The 16,230-nt window shown below is 41.1% G+C and overlaps 1 protein-coding gene across 1 annotated transcript in view; it reads left to right on the top strand.

The window, feature by feature from the left end:
* LOC102906497 (NACHT, LRR and PYD domains-containing protein 1a-like) overlaps window positions 1-11,922 on the top strand; it is a 58,711-nt gene extending 46,789 nt beyond the window's left edge. The window contains 5 exon segments of the mRNA XM_076577751.1: window positions 3,247-3,509; window positions 3,995-4,135; window positions 4,938-5,079; window positions 10,855-10,899; window positions 11,630-11,922. Of these exon segments, the coding sequence (XP_076433866.1) occupies window positions 3,247-3,509; window positions 3,995-4,135; window positions 4,938-5,079; window positions 10,855-10,899; window positions 11,630-11,922 (884 nt within the window).
* The last annotated feature ends 4,308 nt before the right edge of the window (window positions 11,923-16,230 follow it).

Below are 16,230 nucleotides of genomic sequence, written 5' to 3'. Positions count from 1 at the left end.
AAATACAATCCAGGTTCAAAGGTCCCCAAAGTCCTTAATAATTCCAGCAATTTAAAAGTCTATAAAGTCTGCCTCTCAACAGAGACTGAAGGCAATGTCTTAACTATGAGCTAGTATAAAATAAAAATAAGTCAGATCCCCTGGAAATGGAGTTACAGACAGTTGTGAGCTGCCATGTGGGTTCTGGGAATTGAACCTGCTGAGCCATCTCTCCAGAGCAGGAGGGGAGAGGACAGGGGAATCAGTGGATGGTATGTAAAATGAATAGAAAATCTCTTAATAAAAAATGGGAATTAATAACTAAAAAAAAAAAGTCACATACTTTCAACATAGAATGGCACAGAATAAACAATGGCATACCAAAATGGAAGAATCAGGGCATACAAAGGAATGATCAGACCACAGCAAGATAAATCTCCATCAGCATAAACAGCTACTTCTGCAGCTTCATGTCCAGCTATGGAGATCTTGATGTCATTCACTAGACTCCAAAGGGCATAGGTAGCTCCACCCCTCCAGTTCTACCCCAGGAAGCACACATAGCCTGTCCTTAGGCCATCTCTCTACCCCTTGCCTAAAACTTTGTTTAGCAGAAAATCTGTGGTTCTAGCTTCTACAACATCCTAGGATGTCCATTCCACCTTAGGTTTCATTTTTCAAAGGTTCGTAGAATGAGCTGTCAGGATCCTTGCAGGATCTTTAACTCAGGCACATTGCCTGGCCTCAGCAGCTATCTGAAACTGAACAGCATGACTTGGTAACCCATCAATCAAGCATCTCCCTTACCTAAAAACTATAAGGGTGACACTGCCAAGTTCATTGACTGCTTGAGATGTAGCCTGCCTCTACTCCCCTGAACAACAGTGGTATTATGGATTGACCTTGGGGAAACACTTTCTTGAGCATTAGCATTTGTGTAACAGGGAACACCATCACTTAGGCTTTCTGCCTTTAAATGAATTTGGATCTTCACAAGATAAAAAGTGGAATTTGCCCTCAGGACACCTTTCCTATTGCCACAGTGCAATGCAGCTTTTCCTTCAGTGATGCCAATCTCTTTAACAATTATAGTTGATGTTCTTTAAATCAGGCTGAATGTTTTTTGTTTTGAAATTTCTCCTTCCACATTAGTCCTTTCATCTTTAAATTCATTCACATTCAGGGCATTTACACAATAAAACTAGATTCTTAGCCAAACTGTTGCATAAGTCTGTCATTTTGAAGTTCCCTATAGAAATCTTGCTACTCCTGAAACCCCAGGGAAATGGTCTCTACTGTCTCTCTCATCATTCTTGTCTTTCCTGCTTCCATCAGAATTTCCCAGTAAATTTTGCTCTTGGAATAGTAAGGCTTTTCTAGTCCTATGTACCACACTCATCCACATTCCAGCCACAAAACAGTTTTAAAGGCCTAAGAACCACATGATCAGGTTTTTTACAGCAACAACCCAACTCCTGGTATAAATTTTCTATCCAAGTTACTTTATTTGTAGCTTTAACTGGTACAGTCCTAGAAAAGTCTCATAAAAGACCACCATCCATGTATGCAATCAGCAAGAGACTTTATTATCTCAAGAGTAAGAGTTCCAGAATGCTGGGGCCACACATCTGACACAAAGGCAAAATGGTAACCCCATGAGAAGCTGGCAGGCTCTTTTATACACAGCTAAAGAAATTCTAAAGGCAGTGAGTTCATTGTATAGATATGCTTACATGAGTAGCAATCATATAAGTACATTCCTGATTGGGTAGGGCTAGCAGAGGTTGGCTAAAGCTACAGTTTTACCATTTTGGAGTAAGTCTGGACAAGTCCCAGGCACTGTCCTTATTTGGTTATTGCCTTGAGATACTGTGAGGGCTGGCTCAGGCCTGCTATATGCAGTTCCCCTCATCCTTGCTGTCAAGGGCAGTGGTGATTGATTGCCTCTTATTCATGGTTTCCTCAGAATCTGTTTGTGCAGTTTCAAGAAGCAGGAACTGAGGCCTAGTTCTTAAATGAGTTATTAGAAGTCTGTCATGGTATTTGCCTGGGCTTCTCAAAACAAAATACCTGACCAAAGAAACTTAAGAGATAAAAGGTTTATTTTGCCTCATAATTCAAAAGTACAGTTCACAATGTCAAGAAAATCTGAGAACATGGAGCTTGTGGTGCCTGGTAAACCCGTGTCAACAGATAGGGAGCAGAGAACAGTGAATGCTTGTGCTCAGTTGACCTTCTCCATTTTACACAGCCCTGGATCTTAATCCATAGATCTCACAGTGGGTAGGTCTTCCCAACTCAATTAACCCAATCCACATAATCTCCTTCTACCATTCCCTGAAGTCTATATCCAAGTTGATTCTAAATTTCATCAGTTCATATTTTAGATTAACCACTCCAGAGATCCATCCAGATTTGTTCTCAATTGACAAAGGTAGGTACTCTCAGGTCTCATTCATAATAGCAAACTGCATCCTACAACAAACACATTAGTGAATATTGTCAATTCCAAGACACTGAGGCTGGTAATGGCAGCATCTCAAAGAAACTACCAAGTGTAAAGATTATAACAATAGCCTCTGAGGCTGTATTCTTTATAGCATCCCTGGATGAGACAATCAAAAACCTCCACTCCACTGTGAATGCTCCCCAACAGCTAGCCAGGGCCAAAGCCAAGGCTACTCCAGTGAGAGGCAGTCTGCATGAGTCACCCTTGGCAGCAAGTCATAATCACCTCCCTTGAATGGTGAATCAATGGTGATGAAATGGTTGATTGATCTGCTGTGCTGTCACTGGGGATTGATTAATAAAACTTGAGTTTTTTGCTCATAGTTTTACTTATAAACATAAAAAATAAATAAATTTAAAAAGAAATCATGACCAAGGCAACTTACAGAAGAAAGATTTGGTGAGGGTTAAAATTTCATAGAGTTAGAGTCCATGGCTCTCATGGCAGGGAGCAGGGCAGAAAGTAGGCAGACTTGGCACTGGAGCCATAACTGAGAGCTTACATCTTCATTGTCAAGGAGGAGAGAAAGAAATGAAACTGGAAACAGTACAAGCTTTTAAAAACTCAAGTCCAACCCAGTGACACACCTCCTCCAACAAGACCACACCTCCTACTCCTTTCCAAACAGGTCTACTAACTATAGGGGCCATTCTCATTCAAAGTACCATAGTCATTCTAAATCCTAGAGTACTATTTCCCATCTAACTATGGCTCAATGGAAACACTAGATCAACATCTTTGGATCTGTTCTTTCACAGAGGGACAGGTGGACATCTCCTGGTTCCATGTGGCCCACTTTCAAGAACATGGGATGGTCCTAGAAACTCCAGCCAAGGTGGAGCAGGCCTATACAGTACTGAAAAACCCAAGCTTCTCTCCAATGGGAGTTCTAGTGAGAATGATCCCTGCTGTCAGGCACTTCATCCCCATTACTTCCATCACCCTGATCTACTATCACCACAATCTCGAGGAAGTCACCCTTCATCTCTACCTAATTCCCAATGACTGCACCATTCGGAAGGTAATACTGAGGTCCACAAAAGTGGAGCTAGAGTGGGCTGAGAGAAAACTTGAAATGCAACTAGTGATCCCCTTGAGAGATTTTTAACTGGGAGTGGGGATGCAGGTCTACAAGGAGAACCCTGCTGTGCATGGTTCTGCCTTCTTCTTGGCCCCTTCACACCATACACTCCTACAACTGTCTTTAATTCTATTTTGCCAATCTCTACACAAAGTTCTTTGTCCTCTTCCAGAAGATAGATAAGAATGTTCCACACCCAACCTGTAGCCAACTCCCTTCTTCTCTGGTAGGGACCCGGTCCAACAATGAACATGACAGAGGTCAATAATTCAACAATCTATGTGGAAGAACACAAAGTAGAGGAGTGCCAAGAAATTGTCTCCACCCCATTCCACACAAATGTACTGATCTACCATCTCATTATATTCAAACCAGATGTTGTAGCCCAGATATCTAGCTAAATCCCTGTCTGTAATGTTCCCTAGGCCATAGATGATGAAGAAATGAAGTTCCAGTTTGTGAGAATAAATAAGCCACCCCCACTAGACTCATTTTATATTGGCTCCCGCTACATTGTTTCTAGTTCTGAGAAGCTGGAAATCACTCCCAAAGGTAAGCATCCAGATGTTTGCTACTCTTCAAGGTTGGCTGACAGACTTGGGAAACCTGTGGGGGAGGTTGCATGTCTTTGCAGCAAACTAATACTGGGTAGAAAGCAATTGGGATTGGGATGAGCAAGAATACATCAAAGTTTGGTGGGAAACAAGTTAACAGACCACACAGGAATACAGAAGGCCTGGAGAACTGAGGAATTAGATTCAATATGGCACAGAGAAGGACTCAGCATAACATGGCTTATAGAACAAGCCCTGGCTTAGGCTGTGTAAGCAGGACTTTCAGGCTGAGATCTCACTCATCCATGGGTATTAGGGTTTAAACACTTGGTCTTCAGACAATGTTAGTATTTGTATAAACAAAAGATATGAGGCCTAGCTATCAGAAGATCATTAATGGCAAGCTTTGAGGATTATGGTCATGCCCTGCTCCCCACATTAGACTTGCTGATTCCTAATCCTCTGAGATATAAAGAGACATGCCACAAGCTCCTGCCACAAAAAAAAAGAAGTCCTAGCTTCCATGTGTTCCCTCAACATGAAACTAAGCAACAGCATAAACCCTTTCTTGAGTTGCTTCCTGCCAGGTTTTTGTCAGTGATGAGAAAAGAAATCAGCATAATCGGGGCTCTAGCTAGGTTCTTAACCCTTGGAATAAAGATGTGTGTCCAAAGCAGTGGGTTATCTCAATGCAAAAGATATCCAAAGTCTAATGTGGTGTGCAAGATCAAAAAAGTTTGGGAGTAGGGACAACCCTCTTTTTACAGGATGAGTAGTGGATTCTCACAGTAGAACTTTCTCTCTCTCTCTTCAGGAACTGGTGCTGTGCTACAGGAGCCCCAGGGAATCCCAGATCTTCTCTGAGATCTATGTTGGCCACTTGAGTTCAGGGATTAAGCTGCAAATCAGAGACAAGAAGCATAGGAATCTCGTATGGGAAGCCTTGTTGAAACCAGGTAAAATTCATTTATATCCAGATACCAAAAAGGTTGAAGAAAAGCATTGAGTGGAGGAGATGCTGTCATTTCTTGATGTTGTAAAATAACTAGGTTAGTTATATGAGTTTTTCTTGATCCATAACAGGTGGTCTGACCACGGTTTAAACTCTGATATGTGTTAGTCAGCTTTTCCCAATAGTGACAAAATACATGAGAAACAACTTTAAAAGGATAAAGGTTTGTTTTGATTCATGGTCTTAGAAACAAGTTTCAGTCCATGGTCAGCTGCCTCAATCTCTTTACACCTGATGTGAAACAGGATATCAAGGGACTAAGACCTCCAGAGATAAGGGTTTGTTTGTTTTACTAATTTAATAGTGCTAGGGATGGATTCTATCTTGAGGAGTGGGACTGATATTTATTTAGAGCTACAGGTTGCTTCCATCACAGTTGTGCCACTAACGCAGCCATGTAACATTCTTGCCAAGCAGGTCAGTTTGAAGATCATAGAGTACAGAGCTGGGTTAGACTGTTGATGTCTTTTCTTCCTCAGCAGCCTGCATAACATTATGAAACATTAGCAACAGGAAGGAAGCTTCCAACTCAGTTCCAGCTTGAATTCTCTATACCACATATCTAAGATATGTGGTGTCTTCAACAATAAGGTCTTATCCACTAGTTCTGATAGGGAACAAAGAAGAATGACATGTACCTGTATTTATTGTCTTGGGAACCTCCAGGGCCTCTCTGATCAACAGCTCCTATGAAGATATCCCACTCCTGGAACTGGGTTTTTGTTTAGAAACTCACTACTGCCAAGACCTCCCATTTCAAGCTACATAGGATGTCTTTCATGAAAATTCCTTTATGTTTTCTTATATTGGTTACCAATTATAGGTTTCCTTGCGGTTTTCATATACTGTCTTCATTTTTAATAAAGCATCACACCCATCCCCTCATCTCCCATCCTATGTCCTGTTTGAACATTTCTGACCCTAGTATTCCCTCTCTGCTCTCATCCCCATCATGACAATACTGTCTTCCTTTCTTTCCTAGGCCCTGCCCCATTTCTAGTGTTCTGGTTACCAGGACACACCATGTTAACACCACAAAACTAAAGGCTCCAGGACAGAAAATGATGTGATAGATATGGTGTTTTCTTTCTGGGCCTAGGTTATTTTATTCACTATTTTTTATTTTGCATATTTACCTTTTAAAATGTCATTTTTTTCACACCTGAATAAAATTTCTTGGTATATATGCAGCAAATGTTCATTATCTAATCATCTGTTGATGGATGTCTAGGCTGATTTCATTTCCTAGCTACTGTGAACAGAATATGATTGAATGAGCATGGTAGTGCAGATGTCTTCATGGTAGAAAATAAATTCCCTTAGATATATTACTGACAATGGTAAGGCTGAGTTATATGGTAGTTCTATTTTAAGTACTTAAGAAGACTCCAGATTGATTTTTCACAGAGGCTGCACTAGTTTACACTCCCACAGGCAGTGAATGTGTTCCTCCTTCCCCAAATATACTCCAGCATTCATTATCATTGTATCCTTGATATTGGACATTCTCAAGGTATGAGATGGAGTCATGAGTAATTTAACCTGCATACCCTAATAGCTAAGTGTTTCCTAGCCATGTTTTTCCTCCTTTGAGAATTCTCTGGTTGCTCCTATGGCACACATTATAGTTGGGTTCTTTCCTTAGAATTTAGAGGTTTTTAGTTCCATGTATATTCCTGTTACTAATCTTCTGTTAGATGTCAGTGGAGAAATAATTTCTCCTACTCTTGGCTGTATCTTCACTTAATTAAGTTTCCTTTGCTGTATAGAACTTTTTTATTGTCATGAAATCCAATTTATCAGTTACTGGTCTTACTTCCTGTGATGGCAGAGTCAAACAATCCTTACTTAAGCTGCTATGTTGAAATGTTATCCCTACCTTTTCCACTACCAAATTCAGGGTATTATGTCTCACACTGAGGTCTTTGGTCATTTGGAGTTGATTTGTAAGGGAGAGAGATACAGGCACCTAATTTAATTTTTCCATATGTTGCTATGTAGGTTTTTCAGTATCATTTGTTAAACAGGCTAGCTCAGTTGGTAGAGCATGTAGAGCATGAGACTCTTAATCTCAGGGTCATGGGTTCGTGCCCCACATTGGGCACCATTTGTAGCTAGAGTTTTCCTGCCTTGCCCACAGTCAGGACAAATCTCTCTCACGCGCCAGTCCCACAGCTTCTCAGACCCAACCAAGTAAACACAGAGACTTATATTGCTTACAAACTGTATGGCCATGGCAGGCTTCTTGCTAACTGTTCTTATAGCTTAAATTAATCAATTTCCATAAATCTATACCTTGCCACATGGCTTGTAGCTTACTGGTGTCTTCACATGCGGCTTGTCATTGTGGCAGCTGGCAGTTTCTCTGACTCAGCTTTCCACTTCCCAGAATTCTTTTCCTCCTTGTCCCGCCTATACTTCCTCCTGCCTGGCCACTGGCCAATCAATGTTTTATTTATTGACCAATCAGAGCAACAGATTTGCCATACAGACCATCCCACAGCACTTCCCCTATTTTTTTTTTTTAAAAAGGAAGGTTTTAACTTTTACACATCTCCAAAGCCAGCTTGGTATATTTGGGAATTTGGGCGTAGCTTCTCCTACTACTTCCTGCTGGAGGGGGGCCACTGTATCTTATGGGGGCACAAAGAAAATTTAAGGATCATGGAGTAGTCCATGAGTCTGTATCATCTGAGCCAGTTGCCTTGAAATGATTCTGGATGTTGGATCATCTGGGCCATGGTGTCATCAGAGACATTTCAGGGGGTCTTGGCTGGTCAAACCTGATGTATCTTAATCTGGAACAAATCCATAGCCTCTGGCTTTCTGTGGAAACAAAAGCAGAGCCTCCTTTCCAAAGCAACATATCCTTACATACAAATTTTGAAGTTAAGGTGCCTTTAAAATACACATTTTGGCATAACTCAACAGCTTTTGCAATCACATGTTTTTCTTCAGTTACGAATATCAAAGAGAACATAATCCAGATTCTCTGTTTGGTAGCCATCTTTACATGGATTATTTTTTATATTACCTTGAGCCTATTGCTTTAAACTGCAGCCTTCTGAGCCTGAAACAGCGCTGTGGCTGCTGGCTCTGCCCACTTCAGGTTCCCAACATGGCGGTGGCACATTTTCCGCCATCTCTGGCAGCCATCAACTCTCAGAAATAGTGGGTCTACGCTTCTATCAAGGCAGCATACAGCCCAGAAGCCTCTTTTTTTGTTTTGTACTAGCAAAGGCTAAATCCACCACGCAGCTTAATGTGCCACTTGCAGAGGCCTCATTCCCGCCATACGGCAGATTGAGTGCACACGCTAGGAATGCACCAGTAGCTCAAACCAGCAAGCTGCCACTCATTTGAGAGAGATAATTAGGAAGCTGTTTTTAGCTCCGTTTTAGAATCTTTTTTCAGGTTTTAGGTGGAAACTCTTACCTCACGTTGGGCGCCAGATATTGGTGAAATTATTAAGGCCACTCCACTTAGTTAAAAGGAAGATTTATTTAGTGGGCAACTTACAAAAAGGGAAAGGTAGGTCACAGGGTCAGGGGAAGGTATATCGCAGTCCAGCGGTGTTCTCTGGAGCTCTACTCAGTCCACCTCCACCATTCAGGGTCCTGGCATAGAGAGAGCTCTTGCTCATCCAACTCTTGGGTCTCCAGGCACCTCCCCTGGCCCCGCCTCATAGGCGTGACAGTTGCCAGAGTCTCAATGGGGGTTGGAACTTCCAGACCCAAGCTGGAATGGCTACCCATGACAGGCTGTCTTTTCTCCAGAGTGTATTTTTGGCTTTTTCATCAAAGCTGAGGTAGCTGTGGTTGTGAGGACTTTTATCTAATTTTATCTAGGTCCCCTATTCTATTCTATTCTATTCTATTCTATTCTATTCTATTCTATCCTATTCTATTCTATTCTATTCTATTCTATTCTATTCTATTCTATTCTATTCTATTGACTTGGGGTTTTTGTGTCAAAATTATGTTGTTATAGTGATCATGACTGTAGTATTAATTTAAAATCAGAAGTGCTGATGCTTCCCACAAAATTCATTTTGTTCAGAATTCCTTTAACCATCCTTCATCTCTAGTAGTTCCACATGTATCTCAGAACTTTTTAAATCTCTATTTGTGAAGAATGTCCCTGTCATCTTGATTAGGACCACAATGAGTACGTAACATGCTTTTAGTAGGGTGGTTATTTTCATGTATTGATTCTTCTAAACAATGAGCATTGTGGGGTGTCTTTCCATTTTCTAAGGCTTTCCTTGATGTATTCACATGATGTATATCTTAAAGTTTTAGTTGTAGAGTTCTTTTATTTCCATGGTTATGTTTTTGTAACCAGAATGTGTTTTATTTATTTGTTTGTGTGTTTCTCTATTTATTTATTTATTTGCTTATTGCCCATTGTAAGTCATCCATATTTTCAAGTTGACATGGAGAAGAGAAAGTCAAATAGTGAACTTTCTTTAATGAAGTAACAGTACGGTTTTAGTCCAGTGCCCACAATGCCAAAATCAAGTTCCTCTTATAAGTATCTCTGGGGATTCCCAGCCTTGTCAGCTGTCAAACAGTGGTGGTCCCTGCTCCTGAGCTGCTAGAAACAGGTTACATATTCTGTCAAAGAATAGGCTTTGCTCAGCCTTGACCTGAGTGACTCACAGGTGGAGAACTGACCTGCCCCAGCATCAGGCCAGAGTTTGAATCTCACTCCAGCACTTAATCTGCAGGTGATCTTGGAAAATGACTTAACTCATTGGAGTCTGACCTTCCTCACCTGTAAACTGAAGATGAGAATGAGTAACTAGTAGAATAATTGGAAAGGTTAAATGCTGTTCATACATAGCTCATGACTTGATCCTTAGCTGATGGGAACAATGTAGCTATTTTTTATATATTAAGCCAAACTCTTTCACATGTTTTCCTTAATTCTGTTCTTCAGGACTCATTAAGATTTATTCCCTTCCCTTCTGATACTAGAAGATTATAACCATAGACTTCTTGTGTCCTCAATCTTATATTTTGTTTTTTAAATTCATTGTCACTAAATCACTTTCTCCATTAGATGCTCCAGTCTGTCTATAAGTCAGAATGCACCAAGATGGTCCAGCTAGCATGGAGTGTAAGAAATATCATCCTTCCTTAATACAAATGGAATCATGGCTTCCAATACTACAAACTGGTCTTTGCTGACTTCCCCACTTTGTTAGATGCAGCCAATTTAGGATCTTCTCAAAACCTTCAGGCTTATACATGAGCTGTAATTTATTAATCTCCTTCACTGCTAAAATGAGCTCACTGTTCCCACATGCTCAGTCTTGCTTCTGTGATCAAGAAACACATCTGTGGCATGTGAGTGTAGGAGGTCAAACAAGGACAAGAAAGTAGCTTTCTATCAATAATTAGAGGTCAAACGATTTAGGCCATCTAGCAAGGGACTTGGTTTTATCTCCACAGCAAATTCAATCTAGGATAAAATTGAGAATATCATCATGTGGGGGAAATGTCTATTTATCATTCAATGTCTTCACTGTCAGTGATGATAGGCCTGGTGCCTAGATTCCCTGTATGAATAAGAAAGCATTCATTCACTTTCCAGATTATATCAGAATTACTATAGTACTTTCTCAAAATTTCAGGCATGGTTGGGAATTTCACAAAGGACCCTGAGTATTGGTAACAGGAATCATTAGAGATGCATCATCTCTCCTTTCTTCTAGGGGACCTCAGACCTGCACCACCCATGATCCCTGCAGCCAACAAAGGTCAGTAACAGGTATAAGAATCCAGAGAAGCCAGTAGTGTAGATGTAACCAACCATCTTATTAAATAAGAGACACAGAACCAATGCAAAGAACAAAGCCAAGAAGTCAGAACTAAGAGCTAAAACCTTACCCTTACTCCTGCGTCCTACCTCTCTGAACCAGAGCTACTTCCTATGTTAAAGTCTTTACACAGAGTTTCTGTTCTGCCTTCTCATTGGTTGTAAACCCAACCACATGACTGCCTCATCACAGCCTGTCTGTATAGACCTCCAGGTTTTCTATGGTTGGTATTGAGATTAAAGGCATGTGTATCCAATACTGGCTGTATCCCTGAACACACAGACTTACCTAGCTCTGCCTACCAAGTGCTGGGATTACAATCGTATGCCACCACTGCCCTGCTTTTCTATGTCTTGCTAATAGCTCTGACCCCCATGCAACTTTACTTATTAACACACAAATAACATTTTAATACAAATAAAATACCACCATACAGTAGTATTCTGCTTGTGGTTCATCTGATCCTTGAGAGAAGGGCAGTAAGAAAGGAAATCAGACTAATAACTGGCCTCAAAAAGGGTAAATGTATTTGTTTCAAATGACCTTCCAGAGGAAAAAGGATCCAGGGGTGCAGAAGAGGTACATGAAAAAAACAAAAAGTGGGCAGCCAGTGGGAGAGCCCATGGAGGATCCTTTCTTTGCTCAGTACCAGTCTCATCTTCATCCCTAGATGCTGCTGCCTCACTACACTTTGTGGATCAGTATCGGGAGCAGCTGGTGGCTCGAGTGACATCAGTGGACCCTCTCTTGGACAAGCTGCATAATCTGGTGCTGAATGAAGAGGAGTATGAGATAGTGTGGGCTGAGAACACCAACCAAAACAAGATGAGGAAGCTCTTCAGCCTCAGCAGGTCCTGGAGCTGGGCCAGCAAAAACCGAGTCTACCGAGCTCTGAAGGACACCCATCCTCATCTCATCATGGAGCTTCTTGAAAAGACAGGTGGAATCTCTGTGGGATCCTGACATCTTAGTGGCTGAGAGGCAAGCACTCTCCTTTGAGTCCTGGATCTGCCTGACATTCCTTTGGCACCAACTTTCTACATCTATAAAGCAGTGGACATCTGAGTTGACTTTCTGATGGCATTGTTTCCAGGACACCTCTTGAGGACCCAGATGTTCCTTCTTGGCCTTCTATAGTCAGAAGTTTATATGCAATGAGCATCTCAGAAAACTTCCATTGGAGCTGGCAAGTTGACTCAAGCCTTGTCCAACCTGCTCTCACAGCCTGAGTGGCCAGTCTCAAACCTTCCTGACCTGTCATGATACAGGCAGGACTGGGGAGCATGGGAATGGAGACAATGATATGGTACTTTCCCTGGAAAGTGAATATTTTATGAATAGGAAAGGAAGGGGACTTCTTAACTATTTCCCACCCTCAGCTTGGGTTTTGTTTTATTGACTCTATTTTACTTATTGACACTATTTCCATTTTCAGGTCTTGAAAATTTTATTCATTTTCTTCCACTTTCTGTTTGTTTCCCCCCCCCCTTTGGATTTTTAAGGGATTTATTCATTTCCTCAAACAGTTTGTTTGTATTTTCCTTGATTTCTCTGAGGGATTTATTAATTAATTTTCTGTCTGAGAACCCCTATAATCTTCACACAGGCTTTTAAGTCTTTCATTGTCCTTTAACTATGTTGGAATATTCAGGGCCTGCTGTACTAGGATAGATGGGCTCTAATAGAAACATACTGACCTGACTTTTATTGGTTGTGTTTTTATGCTGTTGTCTAGTCATCAGGAACTGGGATTATTATAGGTCTAGGAGCTGATTTCTGGATTTATTTTTGTTTGGGTGGGTATTTTGTTCCTTGGTTTCTGTTTCTTCTCTGGATTTTAGGAGAGTGTGAAGTATGCTTCATTCTAGAGTTGCAGGGATGGTTTAATATATGAAAACCAATAAAGGTGATCCACCATATAAACAAACTAAAAGATTTAAAAAAAACCCACAAGAATACATCAACAGAAGCAGAAAAGACCTTTGACAAAATCTAACACCCCTTCATGATAAAAGTTCTGGAGACATTAGGGATACAAGGAACATACCTGAACATAATAAAGGCAGTTTACAGCAACCCCATAGCCAACATCAACTTAAATGGAGAGAAATTCAAAGCAACTCCACTAAAATCAGGAACAAATAAAGGCTATCCACTCTCTCCATACTTATTAAATACAGCATTTGAAGCCTTAGCTTGAGCAATAGGACAACTGAAGTAGATCAAGGGGATATAAATTGGAAAGGAAGAATTCAAAGTATCTTTATTTCCAGATGATATGATAGTATACATACATGACCCTAAAAGCTCCACAGGGAAACTCCTACAGTTGATAAACACTTTCATCAAAGTAGATGGATACAAAAATTGGGGAGAGCCATGTGACTTCTTTGAAGAACTTGAAAATAGCACAAATGACTTTTCTTGTAGCAAGGCTCTAGAGACTCTAACCCATTTGACAAAGACTTGTGGTCAGTTCGCTGTGTAATTCTGGGCATGACCACAGGAGCATGTGTGCTATGTACTCTCCTTGCTTTTACTATGGTGGCCATACATCTGTCCAGAAAGAGTCACAGTAGGTCATGAAGTTTAATATTACATATTTGTATAGCTGTTCTGGAAAGAATTATTTTAACCACAAGAGTCTTTGAGAAATTATTAAATAGATGATATCAGGATTTAATGGGAACAGTCTACAAACAGGGAGTGAAGCAGAATCATAGAAACCCACAGCTCTCTCATTTCTAATAACTGTGCCAATACCCTAAGAAGTTAAGGGAGATGTACATAAGAACAAGGGATGGACAATGCATCTGTTAAGAATAAATTTCTAAGTTATGTTGCCTATAGGATAAATGGGAAACCCTGGTATATACCTGGAGGAGGTGGAGGAGTACAGAATGTAGGATGAATTGATCCAGCTTTGGCGGGTGAGTTGATTGTGATAACCTAGACCCTACTGGATGTAAATATTAATCACAAAAGAAAAAATTGTCTCTCACCTTGCATGAGGCTGTAAACCCATATTCTGCCAACTAGGCAAACTATTCTACCTGTAGGTGTGCCTAGTTAGAAAAGTTCCATTGTAGCTTGCAAGACTGCTCATACTTCCATTTTTTTAAATTTTATTTTACAATATAATTTAGTTCTACATATCAGCATGGATTCCCTTGTTTTCCCCCCTCTTGCCACCCTCCCCTTCTCCCCAGCCCATCCCCCATTCCCACCTCCTCCAGGGCAAAGCCTCCCCCGAGGACTGAGATCAACCTGGTAGACTCAGTCCAGGCAGGTCCAATCCCCTCCTCCCAAGCTGAGCCAAGCAACCCTGCATAAGCCCCAGGTTTCAAACACCCAACTCATGCACTGAGCACAGGACCGGGTCCCTCTGCCTGGATGCCTCCCAAACAAATCAAGCCAATCAACTGTCTCACCTATTCAGAGGGCCTGATCCAGTTGGGGGCCCCTCAGCCATTTGTTCCTAGTTCATGTGTTTCCATTCGTTTGACTATTTGTCCCTGTGCTTTATCTAACCTTGGTTTCAACAATTCTCGCTCACATAAACCCTCCTCTTTCTCACAAATTAGACTCCCGGAGCTCCACCCAGGGCCTAGCCATGGATCTCTGCATCCAGTTCCCTCAGTCATTGAATGGGGTTTCTAGCATGACAATTAGGGTGTTTGGCCATCCTATCACCAAAGTAGGTCAGTTTGGGCTGTCTCTTGACCATTGCCAGCAGTCTATTGTGGGAGTATCTTTGTGGATTTCTGTGGGCCTCTCTAGCACTTTGCTTCTTCCTATTCTCATGTGGTCTTCATTTATCATGGTCTCCTATTCCTTGTTCTCCCTCTCTGTTCTTGATCTAGCTGGGATCTCCCGCTCCCCCAAGCTCTCTTTCCTTCGAACCTCACCCTTCATTACTCCCACTCATGTCCAGGCTGTTCATGTGTATCTCATCCATTTTTCTTTCATTGGGCAATCCCTGTGTCTTTCTTGGGGTCCTGTTTTCCAGGTAGCATCACTGGTGAAGTGAGTAGCAGTCCAGTCATCCTTGTTCCACATCTAGTATTCTACTGAGTGAGTACATACCATGTTTGTCTTTCTGAGTCTGGGTAACCTCACTCAGGATGATTTTTTTCTAGATCTATACATTTGCCTGCAAACCTCATGATGTCATTGTTTTTCTCTGCTGAGTAGTACTCCATTGTGTATATGTACCACATTTTATTCATCCAGTCTTCAGTTGAAGGGCATCTAGGTTGTTTCCAGGTTCTGGCTATTGCAAACAATGCTGCTATGAACATAGCTGAGCAAGTACCCTTGTGGTATGATTGAACATTCTTTGGGTATATGCCCAAGAGTGGTATAGCTGGATCTTGGGGGAAATTGATCCCCCATTTTCTAAGAAAATGCCATATTGATTTCCAAAGTGGTTGTACAAGCTGCATTCCCACCAGCATTGGAGGAGAGTTCCCCTAGTTCCACATCCTCTCCAGCATAAAGTGTCTTCAGTGTTTTTGATCTTAGCCATTCTGACAGGCATGAGGTGGTATCTCAGAGTTGTTTTGATTTGCATTTCCCTGATAATTAGGGATGTTGAGCAATTCCTTAAATATCTTTCAGCCATTTGAGTTTCCTCTATTGAGAATTCTCTGTTTAGTTCTATAGCCCATTTCTTAATTGGACTGTTGGGCATTTTGATGTCTAATTTCTTGAGTTCCTTATATATTCTGGATATCAGTCCTCTGTCAGATGTGGGGTTGGTGAAGATCTTTTCCCATTCTTAGGCTATCACTTTGCCTTGTTGACTGTATCCTTTGCTCTACAAAAGCTTCTCAGTATCAAGAGGTCCCATTGATTGATTGTTTCTCTCAGTGTCTGAGCTACTGGTGTTATATTTAGAAAGTGATCTTCTATGCCAATGCATTCAAGACTACTTCCTACTTTCTCTTCTAGCAGGTTCAGAGTAGCTGGATTTATGTTGAGGTCTTTGATCCACTTGGACTTAAGTTTTGTGTACAGTGATTGATATGGATCTATTTGCAGCCTTCTACAGGTTGATATCCAGTTATGCCAGCACCATTTGTTGAAGATGCTTTCTTTTTTCCATTGAACAGTTTTGGCTTTTTTGTCAAAAATTATATTTTCATAGGTGTGCAGATTAATGTCAGGGTCTTCAATTCAATTCCATTGTCCACATGTTGGTTTTCATGCCAGTACCAAGCTATTTTTATTACTGTACCTCTATAGTAGAGCTTGAAGTCAGGGATCATG

The sequence above is a fragment of the Peromyscus maniculatus genome, chromosome 8 (assembly GCF_049852395.1).
Source record: "Peromyscus maniculatus bairdii isolate BWxNUB_F1_BW_parent chromosome 8, HU_Pman_BW_mat_3.1, whole genome shotgun sequence".
NCBI classification, from domain to species: Eukaryota; Metazoa; Chordata; class Mammalia; order Rodentia; family Cricetidae; genus Peromyscus; species Peromyscus maniculatus.
This window is presented reverse-complemented; position numbering and strand designations above follow the sequence as displayed.